Source organism: Gobio gobio, assembly GCF_949357685.1.
Source record: "Gobio gobio genome assembly, chromosome: 1".
NCBI classification, from domain to species: Eukaryota; Metazoa; Chordata; class Actinopteri; order Cypriniformes; family Gobionidae; genus Gobio; species Gobio gobio.
This window is the reverse complement of record NC_137097.1, coordinates 74,323,169-74,348,286: the sequence shown is the minus strand read 5'-3', so window position 1 is coordinate 74,348,286 and position 25,118 is coordinate 74,323,169. Positions and strand designations below refer to the sequence as shown.

General features: G+C 39.9%; 1 protein-coding gene across 2 annotated transcripts; it reads right to left on the bottom strand.

Moving 5' to 3' along the window:
• Window positions 1-945: 945 nt before the first annotated feature.
• Window positions 946-23,508, bottom strand: atg4db (autophagy related 4D, cysteine peptidase b). 2 transcript variants are annotated; one of them, XM_079814503.1, is made up of 11 exons: window positions 23,376-23,508; window positions 22,670-22,916; window positions 22,348-22,431; window positions 22,106-22,279; window positions 15,439-15,727; window positions 10,992-11,053; window positions 6,147-6,289; window positions 5,681-5,759; window positions 5,518-5,594; window positions 3,872-3,991; window positions 946-2,731 (listed from the first exon to the last, which is right to left on the bottom strand). In XM_079814503.1, the coding sequence occupies exons 2-11, from the start codon at window positions 22,848-22,850 to the stop codon at window positions 2,567-2,569; spliced, it is 1,374 nt and encodes a 457-aa protein (XP_079670629.1). In that variant the 5' UTR covers window positions 22,851-22,916; window positions 23,376-23,508; the 3' UTR covers window positions 946-2,566. The 2 variants fall into 2 exon arrangements, with proteins under 2 accessions (XP_079670629.1, XP_079670630.1); XM_079814504.1 differs by having other exon boundaries at window positions 22,670-22,907; window positions 23,376-23,479.
• Window positions 23,509-25,118: the final 1,610 nt, after the last annotated feature.

Here is a 25,118-nt window from a genome sequence, read left to right as displayed (position 1 = left end):
GGACTCCGCCCTATTAGCACAGGCCCCACCCAAGACTGCTGAAGGACTCCGCCCTATTAGCACAGGCCCCGCCCATGACTTCTGAAGGACTCCGCCCTGTTAGCACAGGCCCCACCCATGACTGCTGACGGACTCCGCCCTTTTAGCACAGCCCCCACCCATGACTGCTGACGGACTCCGCCCTGTTAACACAGGCCCCGCCCACGACTGCTGACGGACTCCGCCCTGTTAGCACAGGCCCCACCCACGACTGCTGACGGACTCCGCCCTGTTAGCACAGGCCCCGTCCATGACTGCTGACGGACTCCGCCCTGTTAGCACAGGCCCCACCCACGACTGCTGACGGACTCCGCCCTGTTAGCACAGGCCCCACCCACGACTGCTGACGGACTCCGCCCTGTTAGCACAGCCCCCGCCCATGACTGCTGACAGACTCCGCCCTGTTAGCACAGCCCCCGCCCATGACTGCTGAAGGACTCCGCCCTATTAGCACAGGTCCCACCCAAGACTGCTGACGGACTCCGCCCTGTTAGCACAGCCCCCGCCCATGACTGCTGACGGACTCCGCCCTGTTAGCACAGCCCCCGCCCATGACTGCTGACGGACTCCGCCCTGTTAGCACAGGCCCCGCCCATGACTGCTGACGGACTCCGCCCTATTAGCACAGGTCCCACCCAAGACTGCTGACGGACTCCGCCCTGTTAGCACAGCCCCCGCCCATGACTGCTGACGGACTCCGCCCTGTTAGCACAGGCCCCGCCCATGACTGCTGACGGACTCCGCCCTGTTAGCACAGGCCCCGCCCATGACTGCTGACGGACTCCGCCCTGTTAGCACAGGCCCCGCCCATGACTGCTGACGGACTCCGCCCTATTAGCACAGGTCCCACCCAAGACTGCTTGCTGTCACTTTAACACAGATCTAATATACACATGCGATTTCTTTACTTGCTGTTTATGTTCACAGACATCAAAAACACAGTTTAAGAGCAATAAGACATGAAAGAGAACATGGTTTAATACTCACGTCTGACATCTAGCTGTGTGTGTGTGTGTGTGTGCGTTCAGAAAACCATATATCAGATGTTTAGACTGATAATGGATTTTAAACACATGCAGATAATAAACTTTCATGATAATAAAGAACAGCAATATCAAACCAAACAGATGTTTTCGTTTTTGGCAGAGTATCCGAAGTACGAGCTGTACAGGCTCCGCCCTCTTCTGGATAGTGGCAGCTCATTTGCATTTAAAGATACATGCACAAAAACAGCATGTTTTTCCTTCCACTCAAAAAATGGGCATTTACAACATGCTATAATAAATGATCCGTGGGGTATTTTGAGCTGAAACTTCACAGACACATTCTGGCGACACCTGAGACTTATTTCATCTTGTAAAAAGGGGCATAATAGGTCCCCTTTAAAGCCAAAAATGTTTAAAAAGATATTTAATTAGCATCCAATGGATTTTGAATAAATTGACAACCATATAAACATTGCCTGCGCTTCATTCACAGCACTATCTAGATATGTTTTTGCTATGTAAAATACATACAATATGTATAAAACGGATATTTATATACACAAATACACATGACTTGAACGGCAATGTAGATGTTCTGGGAAAAAACGAATAAAACCTGAAATTACAGCAATTATCTTAAGAGTTTCCCAGTCATAAATATGACTTAGATCAAACTCATATTTACGATAAAGCAGTGTTAGTCCTAACACACGTTACACACCTGCCTGGACGTTTCTAGTGATCTTGAAGACTTCAGGTTTGTTTGATTAGGATTGGACGCCATTGCTGGAAACTGAATGCCATTTGTTCGTCTTGTGTAAACAGGACCTGCTACAATAGCAGCTCATTGGCTCAAAACGTTCTGTATTGGGTACAAAAAGGCTCTAACATTAATTATTCAAATGTACCAGGTTAGGCCAGTCTCTATTGGACAGGGAGCTGGAGGGGAGGAGTTAAAAAACAAGAGGGATTTGCGACTTCCGATGAAAAGTGTAATGGCAATTTTGTTACATTTTGATGAAAAAAAATTCTCTTTTAGGAATAGAACAAAGCTAGAATTGGGTTTACCAAACTTAAGTTCGCAAACCCAAAAAAATAGTTCAGAAAAGAAGACCAGAAAACGTGTATTAATAATGTAAATTGTGTAAAAGTTGAATTTATGTTGTCAGTAGTAGTTGTTCGTTGCTTTACCAGACATGATCAATTCCACTCATACAGTACTTTAGACAAACAAGCAAAATACATAAACAGAGACTAAATTACAGTGTTTGAATCCCATGATTGCCAGTCAAAGAGAGTTAGCCTGCACCTCTGGTGTGTCCGCGAGCCTCACTGTCTGCTTTCATTAGCGTCACCCGCGCTGATCTGCTTAGCCACCTGCTCAGCGAACGCATGCAGACCTCGTCACATCCTCCTGTGTTTACAGAAGAACAGAAAACAACAGCAGGAGTTAACCCTGCTAATGGCTCGCCGTCTGTTCTGGGCACGCTCCTTCCCTGTCACATGACCCAAACCGGAGGAAGCACTACAGGAAGTAGAGTCTACAGGAGCACAAAATCGTCCGTGCTGCTCCTCTTCTTGATCCGGCCCGGTCTGCCTTTGGTCTTTATGTGAGCGATTGAGTCTGAGGTGCAGCCGCTCTCCTCCTCAACATGACCCTCCACAAACGTGAAGATGGGGTACTTCTCCTCCGATGATGTCAGAGCCTGTCCGGGACAGAAGGAGGAAGAGATAGCTGGATATTGCAGGAATGCAAACTCATCAGGGGTGAAAAATGGTGACAAAGAATAATAGTAGTAGTAATAAAAATAAGTATTATTTTAAATATAATTTTTATTTTGTTAATAAACGTAATTTATTTTTAATAAAATATTTTATATTTACCAATAAAGAAATAGTGTGATAATGCTATTGTACTACACAATTTAAAAATCAGTATTTACATCGTTACATCGAACGTCATAATTTCATAATTATGTCATGACTTCATTTCATGATTTCAACTTTTTATCTCATAATTAAACTATCAATTATGACTTATAATTTCATAATTTGAACTTTTTGTCATACTTCTCAAAACTGACCATGTCATAATTTCGACTTGTGTCATAATTTCAGCTTAGCATTTCAGTTTTTTTTACCTTTTTGTCATAATTATAACTTCTCATAATTATGAAATGTCATACATTTGACTTGTCATATTTTCTGACTGTCATAATTGTGACTTATGTCGCACATTTCGGCTTATGTCATATTCTAACCTTTTTTTTGTACTACTATTGTACAAATGTAAAAAATCTGTACTTAATATTTTTTAAATTTTAACAGTAAAATTACAATACTAATATTTATGTCCGTCTTAATTTCTTTGCTTTCAAATGTTAAACCATAAAACAAGACCCTGTATAGTTTTTGTAACGAGTAAATAATAATAATAATAATTTAAAAATAAAATCATTATTATTATAATTTTATTTGTATTTTATTAAATTATAAAAATGAAAATCAATAAAAGAATATTACTGTAGTATACTATTGTACTGTAAAATTAAAAATAAACAGTATTTAATAATAATAAAAATAGATATTTTTACAGAACGACAGTAAAATTACAATACTAATATTTACGTCCATCTTAAATTTGCTTTCGAACGTTAAACCACAGTGTCGCTCTTTGTGAGCTCTTTTGCTTTGCTTTTTTTGACTGACATGTGAAGCGACCAATCACAGCTCACATTTGTGTGAACTAGAAGGCCATTGCGTTTTCTATGATCTGGGGTTTCTGGTCGTAGGTGTGAAAGGCAGATATGCTTCAGTTTTGCAGCTTGTGCTCGTCTTTCTCTCACCTTAGTGACGTCCGAGCACAGAGTCTGGAACTCCGCTCTGCTTCCGGCGTAGAAGCCCACCGTGCAGCTGGGGTCCATGCGGTTAAACGGCATCTTCCTGACGGATTTACAGTGAAACGACTGCACACACACACAGGCATTCGTATTTTCAACTGGAGTCCATTCAAGTTTATTTGAACAGCATCTTCACAATACATCACGTTTCAAAAACTATAATAGTATCTCAATAATACCAAAATAACACTGAACTAATTCTTTAACACACATTTTTGTGGATTTGAAATCACTTTTAAATAAACTTTTGCTGATCATTTCCTCACCCCCATGTCATCCAAGATGTCCATGTCTTTCTTTCTGCAGTCGAAAAGAAATTAAGGTTTTGGATGAAAACATTCCAGGGTTTTTCTCCATATAATGGACTTCAATGGGCTCCAAACGGTTCAAATGACAGTTTCAGTGCAGCTTCAAAGGGCTTTAAACGACACCAGATGATGAATAAGGGTCTTATCTAGACAAACCATCAGTTTCTGAGAGAAACCCAGCAGTATTTATGCTATTATTTTACCTCTTATCAGACGAACGTGAACTTTTCTCTTCTAAAGTGTAGGAAACTCGGAAGATGAAGACCAGGAGACGTCGGGACCAAACAGAAGTGATTCTTTTAATGAGAACTCTCTGTGCTGCAGGTCGTCCGAAAACAGTCTAATTTAACAGTACAAAATAACACAATTTATCTACATTTCAGGGGGAGGGATTATACAGCAGGGGAGGAGACATAGGAAAATAGGGACACACCCCAAACATTCCTGTCTCATCAGCCGTAATTCAATCAGCATAACAGTGCCATTCAAACGCACAGATGCTAATCCAATCACTCAGGCAGTATTGCTCTAAACTCGTCATGGTAAATAGTCAGGAAGTGCATAAAGACAAAATATTTAATGTCTCAAACACTTACACGGCCTGACGTAATCTCCTTAGAATTTCCTCAAGTTTACTTCAAAATGTAAAACACAAATATAGATAATGTTTTCAGTTATATTCTATTACATTGGAACCTAGATATAACAATGTATACATTTGTAATCCCACAAGACGAACGTGATCATCTCTGAGCTCCGCCATAACTTCCGCTAAGTGAGGTCAAATTAGATCGTGGTCATAGATGTATACGTAGATGCCTCATTAGCGCCTGCACGGATCAGTGGAATGAGGCATCTACTATCGATACATCTATGACCACACTCGTATTTTGACGTCACTTAGCGGAAGTTATGGCTGAGCTCAGAGATGATCACGCTCGTCTGATAAGAGGTAAAATAATAGCATAAATACTGCTGGGTTTCTCTCAGAAACTGATGGTTTGTCTAGATAAGACCCTTATTCATCATCTGGTGTCGTTTAAAGCCCTTTGAAGCTGCACTGAAACTGTCATTTGAACCGTTTGGAGCCCATTGAAGTCCATTATATGGAGAAAAACCCTGGACTGTTTTCATCCAAAACCTTAATTTCTTTTCGACTGCAGAAAGAAAGACATGGACATCTTGGATGACATGGGGGTGAGGAAATTATCAGCAAACGTTTATTTAAAAGTGAACTAATCCTTTAATAGTTTTATTTAACTATAATAGCCCTGTGGGACAAACCTCTAAAGGGAAGTCGTCTTGTTTGACGTCTACAGCCGTCTGACAGTAATGAGGATCCAAATATATCAGCTGATCATCTGCATGAGGCACACACAACACCACACACACACAGATGAGGAGCGATTGGCACAGAGGAAGGAGGCACAGGCGTCACGCCACTCACCCTGGAATCCCACGAAAAACAGGGAGTGTTTGGGCTTCCCTCCGATGATCCCCATGCAGCAGCGCAGCTGCAGCAACCTCTACACACACACAGCACAGCAGTCAGCTCATGTGTGTGTGTGTCTGACCATGTGTGTGTGTGTGTGTGTGTGTGTGTTTGTGTTTGTCCATGTGTGTCTGAGTGTGTGTGTGTGTGTGTGTGTGTGTGTGTGTGTGTGTGTGTGTGTGTGTTTGTGTGTAAGTGAGTGTGTGTGTGTGTATGTGTAAGTGAGTGTGTGTGTGTTTGCTTGTCCGTGTGTGTGTGTGTGTGTGTGTGTGTGTGTGTGTGTGTGTGTGTGTGTGTGTGTGTGTGTGTGTGTGTGTGTGTGTGTGTGTGTGTAAGTGAGTGTGTGTTGGTCTGAGTGTGTGTCTGTGTGTGCATGTGTTTGTCCGTGTGTGTGTGTGAGTGTGTGTGCATTGTAACACACCTTGACACATTGTGTGTAAGCCGGATTCAACACATCGGACCCCAGACGCACAGGCACCAGCAGAACGAGCTTCTTCCACCCAGCCCTCACTGACAGATCCGATCGGGACGTCCCACACAGGTTTAACACGTCTCCAGTGTACACTGCAGAGAAACACAGAGACACACAGGTTTAACACGTCTCCAGTGTACACTACAGAGAAACACAGAGACACACAGGTTTAACACGTCTCCAGTGTACACTACAGAGAAACACAGGTTTAACACGTCTCCAGTGTACACTACAGAGAAACACAGAGACACACAGGTTTAACACGTCTCCAGTGTACACTACAGAGAAACACAGAGACACACAGGTTTAACACGTCTCCAGTGTACACTACAGAGACACACAGGTTTAACACGTCTCCAGTGTACACTACAGAGAAACACAGAGACACACAGGTTTAACACGTCTCCAGTGTACACTGCAGAGAAACACAGGTTTAACACGTCTCCAGTGTACACTACAGAGAAACACACAGGTTTAACACGTCTCCAGTGTACACTACAGAGAAACACAGAGACACACAGGTTTAACACGTCTCCAGTGTACACTACAGAGAGACACAGGTTTAACACGTCTCCAGTGTACACTACAGAGAAACACACAGGTTTAACACGTCTCCAGTGTACACTACAGAGAAACACAGACACACAGGTTTAACACGTCTCCAGTGTACACTACAGAGAAACACAGACACACAGGTTTAACACGTCTCCAGTGTACACTACAGAGAAACACAGAGACACACAGGTTTAACACGTCTCCAGTGTACACTACAGAGAAACACAGAGACACACAGGTTTAACACGTCTCCAGTGTACACTACAGAGAAACACAGAAACACAGGTTTAACACGTCTCCAGTGTACACTACAGAGAAACACAGACACACAGGTTTAACACGTCTCCAGTGTACACTACAGAGAAACACAGACACACAGGTTTAACACGTCTCCAGTGTACACTACAGAGAAACACAGAGAAACACAGGTTTAACACGTCTCCAGTGTACACTACAGAGAAACACAGACACACAGGTTTAACACGTCTCCAGTGTACACTACAGAGAAACACAGACACACAGGTTTAACACGTCTCCAGTGTACACTACAGAGAAACACAGAGACACACAGGTTTAACACGTCTCCAGTGTACACTACAGAGAAACACAGACACACACAGGTTTAACAAGTCTCCAGTGTACACTACAGAGAAACACAGACACACAGGTTTAACACGTCTCCAGTGTACACTGCAGAGAAACACAGACACACACAGGTTTAACACGTCTCCAGTGTACACTACAGAGAAACACACAGGTTTAACACGTCTCCAGTGTACACTACAGAGAAACACAGGTTTAACACGTCTCCAGTGTACACTACAGAGAAACACAGGTTTAACACGTCTCCAGTGTACACTACAGAGACACACAGGTTTAACACGTCTCCAGTGTACACTACAGAGAAACACAGAGAAACACAGGTTTAACACGTCTCAAGTGTACACTGCAGAGAAACACAGAGACACACAGGTTTAACACGTCTCCAGTGTACACTACAGAGAAACACAGAGACACACAGGTTTAACACGTCTCCAGTGTACACTACAGAGAAACACAGAGACACACAGGTTTAACACGTCTCCAGTGTACACTACAGAGAAACACACAGGTTTAACACGTCTCCAGTGTACACTACAGAGAAACACAGGTTTAACACGTCTCCAGTGTACACTACAGAGAAACACAGAGACACACAGGTTTAACACGTCTCCAGTGTACACTACAGAGAAACACAGAGAAACACAGGTTTAACACGTCTCCAGTGTACACTGCAGAGAAACACAGACACACACAGGTTTAACACATCTCCAGTGTACACTGCAGAGAAACACAGAGACACACAGGTTTAACACGTCTCCAGTGTACACTACAGAGAAACACAGACACACACAGGTTTAACACGTCTCCAGTGTACACTACAGAGAAACACAGACACACACAGGTTTAACACGTCTCCAGTGTACACTACAGAGAAACACAGACACACACAGGTTTAACACGTCTCAAGTGTACACTACAGAGAAACACAGACACACAGGTTTAACACGTCTCCAGTGTACACTACAGAGAAACACACAGGTTTAACACGTCTCCAGTGTACACTACAGAGAAACACAGAGACACACAGGTTTAACACGTCTCCAGTGTACACTACAGAGAAACACACAGGTTTAACACGTCTCAAGTGTACACTACAGAGAAACACAGAGACACACAGGTTTAACACGTCTCCAGTGTACACTACAGAGAAACACACAGGTTTAACACGTCTCCAGTGTACACTACAGAGAAACACAGAGACACACAGGTTTAACACGTCTCCAGTGTACACTACAGAGAAACACACAGGTTTAACACGTCTCAAGTGTACACTACAGAGAAACACAGACACACACAGGTTTAACACGTCTCCAGTGTACACTACAGAGAAACACAGACACACACAGGTTTAACACGTCTCCAGTGTACACTACAGAGAAACACACAGGTTTAACACGTCTCCAGTGTACACTACAGAGAAACACAGAGACACACAGGTTTAACACGTCTCCAGTGTACACTACAGAGAAACACACAGGTTTAACACGTCTCCAGTGTACACTACAGAGAAACACAGACACACACAGGTTTAACACGTCTCCAGTGTACACTACAGAGAAACACACAGGTTTAACACGTCTCCAGTGTACACTACAGAGAAACACAGAGACACACAGGTTTAACACGTCTCCAGTGTACACTACAGAGAAACACACAGGTTTAACACGTCTCCAGTGTACACTACAGAGAAACACAGAGACACACAGGTTTAACACGTCTCCAGTGTACACTACAGAGAAACACACAGGTTTAACACGTCTCCAGTGTACACTACAGAGAAACACAGAGACACACAGGTTTAACACGTCTCCAGTGTACACTACAGAGAAACAAACAGGTTTAACACGTCTCCAGTGTACACTACAGAGAAACACAGACACACACAGGTTTAACACGTCTCCAGTGTACACTACAGAGAAACACAGGTTTAACACGTCTCCAGTGTACACTACAGAGAAACACAGAGACACACAGGTTTAACACGTCTCCAGTGTACACTACAGAGAAACACACAGGTTTAACACGTCTCCAGTGTACACTACAGAGAAACACAGAGACACACAGGTTTAACACGTCTCCAGTGTACACTACAGAGAAACACACAGGTTTAACACGTCTCCAGTGTACACTACAGACAAACACAGGTTTAACACGTCTCAAGTGTACACTGCAGAGAAACACAGACACACACAGGTTTAACACGTCTCCAGTGTACACTACAGAGAAACACAGAGAAACACAGGTTTAACACGTCTCCAGTGTACACTACAGAGAAACACAGAGACACACAGGTTTAACACGTCTCCAGTGTACACTACAGAGAAACACACAGGTTTAACACGTCTCCAGTGTACACTACAGAGAAACACAGAGACACACAGGTTTAACACGTCTCCAGTGTACACTACAGAGACACACAGGTTTAACACGTCTCAAGTGTACACTACAGAGAAACACAGAGACACACAGGTTTAACACGTCTCCAGTGTACACTACAGAGAAACACACAGGTTTAACACGTCTCCAGTGTACACTACAGAGAAACACAGAGACACACAGGTTTAACACGTCTCCAGTGTACACTACAGAGAAACACAGGTTTAACACGTCTCCAGTGTACACTACAGAGAAACACAGAGACACACAGGTTTAACACGTCTCCAGTGTACACTGCAGAGAAACACACAGGTTTAACACGTCTCCAGTGTACACTACAGAGAAACACACAGGTTTAACACGTCTCCAGTGTACACTACAGAGAAACACAGAGACACACAGGTTTAACACGTCTCCAGTGTACACTACAGAGAAACACACAGGTTTAACACGTCTCCAGTGTACACTACAGACAAACACAGAGACACACAGGTTTAACACGTCTCCAGTGTACACTACAGAGAAACACACAGGTTTAACACGTCTCCAGTGTACACTACAGAGAAACACAGAGACACACAGGTTTAACACGTCTCCAGTGTACACTACAGAGAAACACACAGGTTTAACACGTCTCAAGTGTACACTACAGAGAAACACAGACACACACAGGTTTAACACGTCTCCAGTGTACACTACAGAGAAACACAGACACACACAGGTTTAACACGTCTCCAGTGTACACTACAGAGAAACACAGACACACACAGGTTTAACACGTCTCCAGTGTACACTACAGAGAAACACAGAGAAACACAGGTTTAACACGTCTCCAGTGTACACTACAGAGAAACACAGAGACACACAGGTTTAACACGTCTCCAGTGTACACTACAGAGAAACACACAGGTTTAACACGTCTCCAGTGTACACTACAGAGAAACACACAGGTTTAACACGTCTCCAGTGTACACTACAGAGAAACACAGAGACACACAGGTTTAACACGTCTCCAGTGTACACTACAGAGAAACACAGGTTTAACACGTCTCCAGCGTACACTACAGAGAAACACAGGTTTAACACGTCTCCAGTGTACACTACAGAGAAATAGAAATAGCAAATAGTTTCCTAATAGCAAGTTACCATAGTAACAACAACTATGGCACGTGTGGCAGAAATTATGGCTGTGATGATCATTTTATAAAGATATTGAGAGTTATTGTATTGAACTGCATGTCCAGTTCTCAACACACTGACCTGTGCAGTCCTGCGCCACATACACCACCAGCCCCAACAGCTCAGACGCTGACACCGCCCTCCTGAAACACACACACACACACACACACACACACACACACACACGAGAGGCCGTGTGTTACAGTGATTTCACTCTTAGGGTGGTGTCAGGCACAATGCAAGCAGATTTGACCATGGTTAAATAAATATGAATAAAATAAAATAAAATGGCAGCAATATGATAATGGTATGGAAGCCCATTTCTGCCATATAAGATTTTTTTTTTGAAATTATGACAGTCAAAATCAAATTATGACATAAAAAGTAATAATAATAACAGAAATACATAGATATGAACATCATAATTTCACCTTTTTATATCATAATTTTGATTTTTCATAATTTTAGATTATGTTTTAGTATGTCATAACTATATCTCATAATTAACTGTCATTCTGACTTGTCATAAGTTTGACTTAGTATGTCATAACTTAAACTTTTTCATCTCATAATTGACTGTCAATTATGACTGACAATAACTGACCGTGTCATAATTATGCTTTATGTAAATTTCAGCGTAGTGTGTCATAATTTTAACTTTTTGTCTCATAACGGACTCTAGGGATGAAACGATTACCGGTTTCACGATAAACCACGATAAAATTTAGTGACGGTTAGTAATATCGTATAAAATTTAATTATCATTAAAACCGCATGTGATTATCACGATTGTGAAAACTCGCGGTAAATCTTGTCCAGTCAGCGTCAGTCCTGCTCAGGCACACCGCACCGCTGTCTTTTGAATGAGAAGAAATGGCAGAAGGCAGTGACAGCGCCGTTTTTAGACTTCTGAAAGGACCAAATCTGAGGTGTGGTCATGTTTTGGCTTTTATATAAGTCCTGAGGGAAACTTAATCGAAGATGGTCACCCTGTCTGCAGAACATGCCAGAAGAAAGTCGCTGTAATAGAGGAAACACTTCAAAACTACGTCTTGGAAATAATAAGTGAAGCGAACGAACAAATTCAGTCAAGACTAGGGTGATATTTAAGGGATAATCAGGGCTTGACATTAACAACCGCCATTTGCGGGTGTAACGTTATTTCGGCTGCACACTAGTCACTCTGGCTGTTGAACTTATTGTAGTCTTCTCAAAAGCCATCTGTTATAATCGCGTTGCGCATTATAACCACTTACACGTGTTTATATTGAGTTTATGAAAGCGATGTCGTCTCATAATCAGAGTCGTTCAGATTAGCGGAGTTTTGTTCAGAGCGTGCGCCGCTCTCACTGAAATCTGCACTCAGATCAGAGATAAACGTGCGATGTATGCAGGAGATTCATTCATCATACAGTGATCGAACTGTTTCTGTTCTATTTCAGCAGCGAAAATAGTTTCAAACAAACACAACAGAACCACAGCGCATCTGATATGACTGGCACAACGCTGGCGAATTTAGGGACCGTCTCTAAAGTTACATACAACATTGGTAACGTTACACGTTTCAATCTTCAATAGCATTTGAAGAGAATGACAGTCATAAAACTGACTGTAAAGTGATCATTTAGGTGTCAGGTATGATACACACCTTTTGATATTTAATAAAATAAACTGTCAAATCATATGGAAATATGGATATGCATTATTTCACAGGGATACTGTTTGGGCTCTTACACAAAATATGCTAGATTAAAATGCATCATTGCTGAACACTGATGAGAATATTGCTTGAATATATTTACAGAGATAATATTAGAGATTATATTTACGACAAATTATTATTATTTATGCGTTATGCGTTGCTATTGACGACGGCCATTATAAGGAAGGAAATCCCACAGAATAGAATCTAGCTTAAAAAAGTGCTTAGAGCTGCTTGATTTATTTGTTGTTTGTTGATTTTCAAATATAAAACTTGTTGAAATGTTTTAAGTGTGTGCATCTGTTCTTCTCGTATGAACAAAACCGTGATAATATTGATAACCGTGATAATTTGGGTCACTATAATCGTGATGTTAAATTTCCATACCGTTTCATCCCTAACGGACTCATAATTAGGATTTATGCCATACATTTCTGCTTTTTATGTAATAATTTCACCTTTTTATCTCATAATTGACTCATAATCATGACTTATACCATACATTTCTGCTTATTATGTCATAACGTTTTTTTAAAATCTCATATCTGATGTCATAATTTCGGTTTACCATGTTATATCAACTTTTGATCTCATAATTGACTGTCATAATCATGACTTATGCCATACATTTCTGTTTATTATGTCATAATTATTTTACTTATAAGTCAATTATGAGACAAAAAATAAAATGACATAAGAAAAAAATTATGACAAACAGAAATGTATGGCATAAGTAAAAAAAAAAAATGACGACGTCAATTTCAACTTTTTCGTCTCATAACTGACTCATAATTAGGATTTATGCCATCAATTTCTGCTTTTTACGTCATAATTTCACCTTTTTATCTCATAACTGACTGTCATAATCATGACTTAAGCCATACATTTCTGCTTATTATGTCATAACGTTTACTTTTTATGTCAACTTTTTTTAATCTCATATTTGACGTGTCATAATTTCGGTTTACCATGTTATATCAACTTTTGATCTCATAATTGATTGTCCTAATTATGACTTATGCCATACATTTATGTTTATTATGTCATAATTTTTACTTATGTTGCCATTTTATTTTTTTTCTCATAATTGACATAAGTAAAAATGATGATATCATAAACAGAAATGACAATTTCAACTTTTTCTCATAATTGACTCATAATTATGATTTATGCCATACATGTCAAGTCAAGTCAAGTCAACTTTATTTATATAGCGCTTTTAACAATGTAGATTGTTTCAAAGCAGCTTTACAGTGTTAAACAGGAAAATAATGCAGCATAATTTTATTCAGCTGTATAGCCATTCTGGAAAAATTTCAAGTATCATACAGTGACAGTGTGGGCTTTAGATCAATAATTTGATCAGTAATTTAGTTTAAATGGTTAATTTAGTTTATTATTTAGATGTATTTCGATGTTTAGTTGAAAAATTTAGTGTCCCCAACTGAGCACGCCAAGCCAGAGGCAACAGTGGCAAGGAAACCAAAACCCCATTAGGTGACCTAATGGAGAAAAATAAACCTTGGGAGAAACCAGGCTCAGTCGGGGTGCCAGTTCTCCTCTGGCCAATTAACAAACAGCGTATTATTATTATTATTCTGGCAGTTTTACAGCTCGGAGGTCATAATAGATCAGAATATTCGAGGGACCGGGGGCAACATGCTGGAGACGGGGTTATCATGTCTGTTTAATATGTCATCATTTTTATTATTAGTCAATAATGATAAAAAATAAAATGATGGCATAAATAAAAATTATGACAAACAGAAATGTATGGCATAATTATGACTTATGACGGTCAATTATGAGATAAAAAAAAAATGACGACCTCATAATTTAAACTTTTTATCTCATAACTGACTCATAATTATGATTTATGCCATACATTTCTGCTTATTATGTCATCATTTTGATTTATGTCATACATTTCTGCTTATTATGTGATAAAGTTTACTTTTTATGTCATAATTTATTTTAATCTCATATCTGACATGTCAATTTCGGCTTACCATGTTATAGTATCAACTTTTGATCTCATAATTATGACTTATGCCATACATTTCTGTTTATTATGTCATAATTTTGACTTATAAAGTTTATTATGAGATAAAAAAAAAAATGATGACATAAGTAAAAATGATGACAAACAAATGTATGGCATAAGTAAAAAAAAATAATAATAATGACGTCAATTTCAACCTTTTGTCTCATAGCTGACTCATAATAATGATTTATGCCATAAATTTCTGCTTTTTCCGTCAATGTCATATTTTCACCTTTTTATCTCATAATTGACTGTCATAATTATGCCATACATTTCTGCTTATTATGTCATAACTGACTATGTTATGACATTTGTCATAATTTCAGCTTAGTATGTCATAATTTAGGATTTTCATCTCATAAATATGACTAAGCATATCAATTTTGACTTTTTAAGTCAATTACAATTTACCAAAGATTTTTTTTTTCTTTGAATGGTCTTCCATATAATAGACTAATATCCAATAATGGCATGTAATAATTAGTATAAACAATAGTTAAAACTAAAACTATAACCATAAAACTATAACTAAAAACCATTTCATTACCTGAACTAAAAATGATCTTTAACTGAAATAAAATAACAAAAACAACATTCAATTTTCATTTAAGTTTCCTAAGCAACATTTCTCGCTTTTATTTAGTTCAACCTGCAACTAAAAATTAATAATAATAAAAAGAAAACTCCAGACATATGAATTATGAATGATCTGAATAAAAGCTCTAATAGTATATAAATGCTATTATAATAAGACTCTTTGAGCTGGAAGGGCCGTGTCTTACTGCAGTATGTGAGCCGCGATGGCCGGCCCGTACCAGTCGCCTGCCCTCTTCCCAGAAGCCCTGCCCAGCTCCACCAGCCGGTGCAGGCCGAAGGGGGCGCAGGGCAGATCCCCGAACCAGGACACCAGCCTGCGGTGGGTCCGCTCCTCCTGAGGCTCGCAGTCCAGCGCGGTGCCCAAACTGCGTCTGCGAGCTCTGCCCGCGTCTCTGAGGGAATCGTCCAGCATGTGCGCGTCCACCACCTCCAGGTCATCTTTGGTCTGATGGTGCGTCGCAGGCCACGTCCAGCCTGAGGACCAGAGGAGCAGCCACATGTTTACACAGAATATCAGATCATACACACAGCACTCCAGACTAATGGTGCGTTCACACCGGACGCGATTCGCGCGAGTGATTTACATGTTAAGTCAATGCAGAGACGCGAAATGGCATTCTGCGCCGCGATTCGCGCGATTGAGGCGGCGCGAAGGACGCGAATTGAGCGTTTTCAACGCGCAAATCGCTCAAGTTGAAAAATCTGAACTTTGGCGGATATTTCGCGCCGCGTTAACCAATCAGGAGCTTGCTCTAGTAGTGACAACAATGAGGAGAAAATCTGTATATTAATATCTGGTTCAGACAATATGATTATCACTGTGATAACATTAAATGACATGAAACACAACCCAGTCTATTTTTGTTAAATGCAAGTTTATGTATGATCAATAATACAAAAGTATAAGTAATGTATAACAAGCTATACATGAAATAAAGCAAACAATTCAGTCAAACATTCAAAGTCAGTGCTAGTAGGCTAACGTTACAACTGCAACGTACAGTTATAGCCTAAAAATATAAAGTAATGAAACTTATCTTTGCCCTCAGCCTAAACGATTTGCCAGGGAACAAATTATAGATCCATGAGACCAAAGATCGGCCGTTACAAGACGAATTATAGCTGGAGACGCCACAGAGACAGAGCCAGCAGCAGATGTATGAAGGACTGGCCGAGGAAAGGCTGCTCTCACCGGGTTAATGAGCGCCGCTGATCCACTGGAGCTCACAACTCAGAAAACGGCAGATAAAATGTTCAAATAGGCGCTCTTTATATAAATAAACCACAGATTTGAGCTTTAAACAACTACATTATCGACTGAAAAAGTCTTAAAACTACGTTTTGCCACACATTAACAGTAGATTTTAACAAAAAAAAGACATGTAAACACAGCTCATGTCAGCCATTTCTCAACAAGACGAGCCGCTGGCAGAAGCCCCGCCCATGACACGAATTCGCGTCTGTTGTGCAGTGAATGTCACGCGCGATTGAACTGATATGCAGATAAAAAGATCTTTTATTACCAACGGTAATGTGCAAAAACCTATTTTTATAGGGAAAATATATTCTACTTCGAGCACTGTAACAGAATTCCCACTAGAGCTCACAGTAGTGATGTTACTAACACTACTGGGTGGCTGCCCTGCTCGCTTAATAAACAAACCCCAGCAGCTCGAGTTCCTACTAGAACCAGGAAGTGTGACCACATTAGCCCAGTTCTGTCAACACTGCACTGGCTTGGGTACCGAACTCTGTACTTTTAAGTAGGGATCGACCGATATGGATTTTTCAGTGCCGATACCGATTTTTTTTCCATCAGCCTTAACCGATGAGCGATACGGGCTGCCGATTTTCTTGAGCCGATATTTGGAGCCGATACTGCTTTTGCTCCCTCAATTTACAACATAAAAATGACACAATGATCAGGATGATTTAAAATTTAAAATAGGAACATTTATTGAACTAAAACAAACAATATTTAACAAATAGTAAAAACAGGTGAGGTAGAACAAGAGTTCAGAGGTGAAAATAAATTCTGAAAATAAATATTTAAGCATAAATAAAATAATGACACTATTGCACACAGTATCAACAAGCGAGCAGCATAATAAAGTGCACACTGACTGTACTATACTTCATTTTAAAACTATTTACAACCTAGTCATTTAATGGTTACACTCTAAAAAATGCTGGGTTAAAAATAACCCAAGTTGGGTTGAATATGGACTAACCCAGCAATTGGGTTGTTTTGACCCAGTTGTTGGGTTAAATGTTTGCTTAAAACGCTTTCTTTTTACATCTTTTTACAAAGTTTTACATCAAATCACATGAATGATGTTAAATCAGGCACAATGCACGGTTCACTCTCAAGACCCTTAAAAGACACTAAAGACGTCGTTACAAAGTCCATCATCTCACTACAGTGGTTCTACAATAACTTTATAAATCAGCGAGAATAGTTTTTGTGCGCAAAAAACCCCTAAATAACGACTTATATAGTGATGACGATTTCAAAACACGGCATCATGAAGCTTAGAAGCGTTATGAATCAGAGAGTTTATATCAACAAATTTTATGAAGAACAAAAACGAAAACGAAATCAAAATCAATTTGAATCGTTCTGAACAGAAACGTTAATTTGAAATGGCCATTAACCGGTTAATAACTTTATTTCATCGTTCTTTTAATATTTTAATTTGGCAGTGACCAATAATGAATAGAGTAGTAGCTACAGCATGTGACGTTGATGGATCAAGCGTGAGTGAAATGCCCGCGAACCATCATCTATGAATCAACCGGTACGCAAGTCAGTGTGAGCGCGCATTTTCATGCCTCAAGTACATTTCTTTCCCCGCTGAGGTCTACAATGAAAGCGCAGGTATTGGAGGACATTCTTTTCGTATGTTTAAATAAGCAGTACGGACTTTAAGCTCAAATAGACTGATTTAGGCTAGTTTATGGATTCCGTTTAAGCCCATCCAAGTAGGCTATAGCATCTATCAAACATTTTTCCTATAGTCTTTCAGATTGCCAATACAGGACAGGTCAATGTTTTCTATATAGACGGTTGATGCTTCGTATTAAATGGTATGTTATATTGCATTAAATGATCAAGCTTTATTAGCTGACTGAATTTGATTATGGGATGCAAGGACGTGTTGCGCAGTGTTTGCTTTGAAATTAGCAGTTGACGGTGCATTAAAAGAGCAATGGTTATCCAGTTTATTTATTCTTTATTCATGCAATTTTTAAAACAAGTCGTGTTGAAAAAAAAGTTATGTACAAAGAATGTTGTCACTCTTCTGAAAAGAATAGGCATTTAGAGGCCACTTTCCGCTCCATTAAAACAGGTCAATATTTGTCCCGCTGTTTATGCTTTGTAATTAATGCATGTAGTTCTGTTGTGGTTTTAAAAATGTTATGAAATAAATATTCAAGTTTAATTATCATGTGTTATATTATTATTGAGTGAAAATAAGTCTTTATTTATACTTGTTTAAAGTATAGGCTAAATTAAAATAACGTTATTAACCGTAATTTTTTCATATCAAACCGTTTTCGGAACAGTAATGTTTATTGAGGAACGCAAAAACGGAAACGTTAAAATATCGATTCTGCTTGGAGTGAACCGATTGATATTTTTTTCCGTTTTTAAGCCCTGTTAAAAACAATACATTTTCTGACACAAATTTTTGAAATGTAGGCTTAAATCAAACACATTTTAATTCAGATTCTGGTTTTCACCGAACACGTAGTCATATCGTATTGTATCGATATCTGGCATGAAAATCGAGATTTGAAATTTTGTCCATATCGTTCAGCCCTAATTGTCACTATGATAATTGAACTGAGGAGCGGCTGTACGGCTGAATCAAATTATGTTGCATTATTTTCCTGTTTAACACTGTGAAGCTGCTTTGAAACAATCTGCATTGTAAAAAGCGCTATATAAATAAAGCTGACTTGACTTATTCTGTGGCGAATTCAAACGCTTTCTCACAGGATCGCTGTGTAGTAACGGTGTCATGTGATCGAGATCGGCCCGTGTGAGCTCGCGCTCAAATGAGTAGAGCGGTTCCGTTCCGCTTTCGTTTGGTTTGCCATTTGAGGTTTCTCATGTGCAACAGAAATGGCAGCTCTTATCAGTTGAGGAAAACCTCTAACAACCATTTGGTCACGGTCTGGAGCCCTATATATATTTAGATGGTTAGATCTCTTAAAGGTCCCATGGCATGAAATTTTCATTTTATGAGGTTTTTCAACATTAATATGAGTTCCCCTAGCCTGAATATTGTCCCCAAGTGGATAGAAATGTTGCTCGGTGTAAACCCGAGTTGTGGCTGTCTTTCTCTGCCTTTGAGAAAATGACGGCTCAGACGAGCCAATCCTGAAGTCTCCTGGTTTGACGTCCAAGCAGGCACGGTTTCCTCCCTTTCCTCCACCCAGAGAATCTGGCACGCCCATGCAAACGCTCGAGAGATCATTAACGTTACTTGTGAACGAGTGAACGCTGGCAGTTTCTCAGTGTTTGGATGTACAAATGAAAACAGAAGTCTTTCTTCAGTGCCTTCTGATCTGTGATCAGTGATTTCTGATGTGTAGCTAATTATTTATTATTCGTGCACACACTGCGGCTTCTCTCTCTCCCGACAGAACGGTGTTTTCGTGTTTTCTATCTTGTGAGTCAGTGTTTTTGTACGTCCTCGTCGCGTCTATCGGTTCTAAAATGTGTATACAGTCATGAGTTTCTGCTCAACATCTTTAGAGATAAATCTCACACACGCCGAAGCTCGGGCTGCACTGGCCGGTGGCCTTCAACATCCCCGACCCCCAGTACTGCATCTGGCCCACAGCGGAGGCGCCAAACGCGGCGTGAGATTAAGCAGACGGGGGTAAGCGTGAGGGTATCCGGCTAGGCTAGCCAGCTTTCCCCACAATAAACTAGATTACATTCGATTACTGCTGTTGTGTCTTTGTTTGCGCTGTGTAACGTAACTCAACGCGCGTCACTGACGCTTTTATTTTAAAAATAATGCTATTATCAACACTTACTGTTAACTCGTTCATCTCGACAGCTGTAATGGTACTTTGCATGTGTTACAAAGTTGGTAATAATGATGAAGACAGATTCGGTGTGACTGGAACTCGTGTTTATTCAGAACTCTCAGATACAAACACAATAAACTCGCGCTGACTGACAGCGCTCTCATAACTCAGTAGGTACTATAAATAACTTTGTTAGCAATCGCTGATCTCCGTCTCTGGTACGTTAGTGATGTCCGGTTCGCGAACGATCTTTCTTTTGAACCGGTTCTTTTCAGTGAACCGAATCAGTTCACCAAATCGGACTGAATCGTTCTAAACGGTTCGCGTCTCCAGTCAGCGCTGATCCATAATTTACTAAAGTTACTAACTTTCTGACATGAGTGACAGTCCCTCCGACTAGAAATAGACTAATAACCTGAAGTATATGCTGTAACTAAAACAGTTCAGACATGCTGAGAACTGATGTGAAGTGAACTCAGGTCCATCCGTCTCTCTGGCAGCAGCTCGTGCCTGCTCGTGCCTCGTAGACCTCGTTAAACCACGCCCCCTCCGCTCATTTAAAATGCAAAGATGTCAGCCAATCACAACAGTGGGCGTTTTTACTGAAGTCTCACAGCAGACACGCCTCTTGAAGCAGGGCATTCAGCCACAGGGCAAACAGCAGTATAGAAAAAATGCCTTTTATTTCTAAATTATGACATTTTATGACGTAAAAGTCATACTAACAATATAAGTGCACCTCAGGAAACATTATAAAATAATAGAAAAATGCCATGCCATGGGACCTTTAAAAAAATATATTTTTTAGAAATGATGTGTATTTTGATAGTATTAAAGGATTAGTTCACTTCAAAATGAAACTCTCCTGATGATTTCCTCTCCCCCATCTCATCCAAGATGTTCATGTCTTTCTTTCTTCAGTCGAAAATACTTTTTTGTTTTTTGAGGAAAACATTGCAGGATTTTTCTCCACATAATAGACTTCAATGGCGACCAACGGTTGAAGGTCCAAATTAATGCAGTTTCAAAGGAAAGGCTTCAGAGGCTCTGACCGATCGCACACGAGGAATAGAGTCAGATCTAGACTAACCATCGGACATTTTCAAGAAAAAATTATATACTTTTTAACCTAAATTGCTCATCTTGCGCTGCTCTGCGACACACCAGGGATTGCGTAATCCCGTCAGAAAGGCAGAAGTACCGCCCCTTTTACAAAGCGCTCGTGCGAAGACTTATACAAACATCCTTTAGCAAAAAAAAAAGGTTAAACAATGATGTCGGACGGTTTTTAAGTTGAAGATGGAGTGTTTTTTGGTAAAGTTTGTTTGTATTAGTCCTCACACGTTCGCTTGGGGCGGTCCTTCCGCCTAGCGTGACCTTTCCGACGGGATTACGCAATCCATGGTGTGCCGCAGAGCAGCGCAAGATGAGCAATTTAGGTTAAAAAGTATATAATTTTTTCTTGAAAATGTCCGATGGTTAGTCTAGATCTGACTCTATTCCTCGTGTGCGATCGGTCAGAGCCTCTGAAGCCTTTCCTTTGAAACTGCATTAATTTGGACCTTCAACCGTTGGTCCCCATTGAAGTCCATCATGTGGAGAAAAATCCTGCAATGTTTTCCTCAAAAAACAAAAAAGTATTTTCGACTGAAGAAAGAAAGACATGAACATCTTGGATGAGATGGAGGAGAGGAAATGATCAGGACATTTTAATTTTGAAGTCTAACTAATCACACATTTTCTAAGTTAAAAAAATATAAATTTTTAACATTTCTTCCGAGTGCATCATGAGTGTCAGGTGTGTACCCGCAGGCATCATGTGCAGCAGCAGTCCCTGAGCGAGCAGCATCTGTGCGCTGCGGAGCATACAGCCCCATCCCGCGTCAGAGCAGAGGGCCGAGCCATCCAGAGGCGGGAAACCTCTCCTGTAGGTCATCCACAGCAGGGAGGAGAACGCCCGCCGGAAACTCTCCCGCTCTCCTGAGAGAAAACACACTCACAATGACAACCTGAGGCACTCAGTGCATCACTGTCCTGTCCGCGCTCACCTGTGTAGCTCAGCTGATAGGACTGTCCCAGCAGACACACGGGACTGCTCTTGCTGAGGCGCGGCTTGCTCTTCAGGGACCAGCCTGTGTGTGTGTGAAGATGACAGATGTCGAGTCAAGCGTGGGAAATACGTGTGCGGTAAAGCTTTCAAATCTGGGTTTAGCGAAATGGGTCATTTAGTGAGAGAGGAAGATAAAGATCAAACTACTAGAAACCAGTCAGCTTTTGATATAAAAAAAAAAAACATACACTATCATTCAAGGTTTGGGGTCGGGACAAACACCGGCCATCATTAAAAAATGGTTACACAACAACATCCACCTCCATATCTGACGTTGTTCCACACAGAAACGAGTTTGGTCTTGAGTTTGGTCTTCTCCTTCGGGACGTGTCCATCGACGTCTGCGCTGAGATCCGGCAGGCCCGGGTTCGACAGGTTGACCACCTCGAAGGACGCGAGATCATCTGCGGCCTCCATCCCAAACTCATCACTCACATCCATGACCCTGTTGCCATGGGAATCTGAATCCCAGCCGTCCAATCAGAGGAGGGATGGAGGCTACGGGTACTGAGAAAAAGTAACTTACAGAGAGAAATACTGAGACACGTGATTCAGTCATGTGACTGAAGGAAAAGCCACATTAATATCATTAAACAAAACATTTTTGATAAGTGTTTAGATAACGATTAGGTGCTTTAAATATGAATGATTCCGGTGTATCTGCCCTTTATTGAGGGATATTATGCAACACTTGTATGTATTATGGTACTGAATGTACACATAATACATATACTATAGTACTTAATCATATTGTGGTGATACAATAAGATGTTGCCATCGTAGCATGTCCAAATGTACAATATTTAGGAGGCTTGTAGTGAGTTTCAGTGACTTTATACGTTTTTTGTCGATGGTTTAACGCGGAAACAATGTTTACAAGCACATGATTCGCCGTTCGCATAAATAGACTAGTCACTTACTTCCACCAAGCGGATCCTATTTTGATTATGCGAAAAAAATACCTACCTTAAACGCTGTTTTGACTGTCATGTCGTTGTAAATATCGGAGGGTTTCTGTGCTGGAAACTTTCCGCATTACAAACATGCCGCGACGCCACTCGGATTCAGCCGCCGCCTCTTCCCTCCTTCACCTGGCAACGAACATCGTTTCCCTCCTCTGATTGGCTGACTGCTCCTTCAGTGCTCTCTGATTGGCTGACTGATACTTCCGTGCTCTCTGATTGGTCGTTTGAGTGTCTGTGATGTCCTAAATAAATATAATATCGCTATGCTGGGTTTAATGTGTGTTAACGATAAACGGCAAGAGTTTGTGTCTGTATGGAGTTATTTGTGTTTAATCACATTCATACTACTGCTAAATAACCTATAGTTCAAACTGAGCGATTACATTATAGTTCATATAACATTTGCTGGGTAGAACACAAATAAATCCGTTACTTGCAAATTCAAATTGTAGTCCGTTACGTTACCTATTAAATTTTTTTGGATTACTTTTCTTAATTAATTTATTCATTTTTATTTTTTATGAGAATAGAAGGTATTACATACTTATAATATCACATTAACATAGCTGCCAGGAAATGAAAATAAAATAAATTCCAGTGCTTTCAAAACATTACATGTTTTCATCGCTTTTTTTGTTTTTAGTTTGTTTCAAAGGGTTTACATATAATTAAAATCATTTACAAAATGTGACAAACTTGGGTTTGCATTGAGCCCAATTCTTTTTATGTATATGGCGTTTTCCTAATAAAATCAATAACTGTACAAATGATCATTCTGAGAATAAAAAAGGACATTGCATACACAAATGTATATCATACACTTCAGTTTTCTATTAATAAGTTACATTGCATTTAGTAGCGTAATAGATTACTGTATTAATGTATTCAGACAACTTTTCTGATTATTTTTGACCTTTGAATTTGAATGGGATTGTGTACGAAGAATTAGGGAGAATCAATAAATATGATATAATTTAATTCCATTGTGTGAATAATATATCATGTAATCCAAACTGATTATGAGCATTTTAAAACATGATTTATCTAGTAATCAGTTACTGCATACATGTATGAAGTTTTTACTTTTATTAAACTATAGTTTTTATATATTCTATGACCTTCCTGCTATAACTGAGCAATATTAAATTAAACATTTATCTACGAACCCATTCAAAAAGACAAAAACAACCCAAAACAAAACATGTGATTGGCTTCTTTATTATTACTGCACTTTATTATTATTATTTTTTAAATTGCATTAGTTTATAACATTGCCTGAGGTGAGAAATCATAAAAAAACTATAAATAAACAATGATATAAGAAGTGAATGTACAAAAAAATTCACAGGTAAAACAGTTAAGAGGAAGATTTATGCAAAGCAGCGTTCGAAGGGCGTCATACAACCTCCCATTTTAATAAATCAAACAGGGCAAAAATCATTCAAACAAAATTATAAACATATCAATAAATACAAAGAGAAAAATCAATAAAGTGCATTCTGTAACATTGCTTGTACTCTTGCACGAGTAACTGTCTCTACAGAATCTAAACACACAGACAGAAAACTGACACCGTCTATCCTACACACACACACACACACACTTTACAGCACAAATCAATCCGAAAACATGTCATAAAGGCATATACACCCTACCCAAAATATTATAAACATATTAAAAATGATGCTACCTTCACAAGAAGTACTATGGTACAAAGATGGTACCTGATATATTGTACACCATG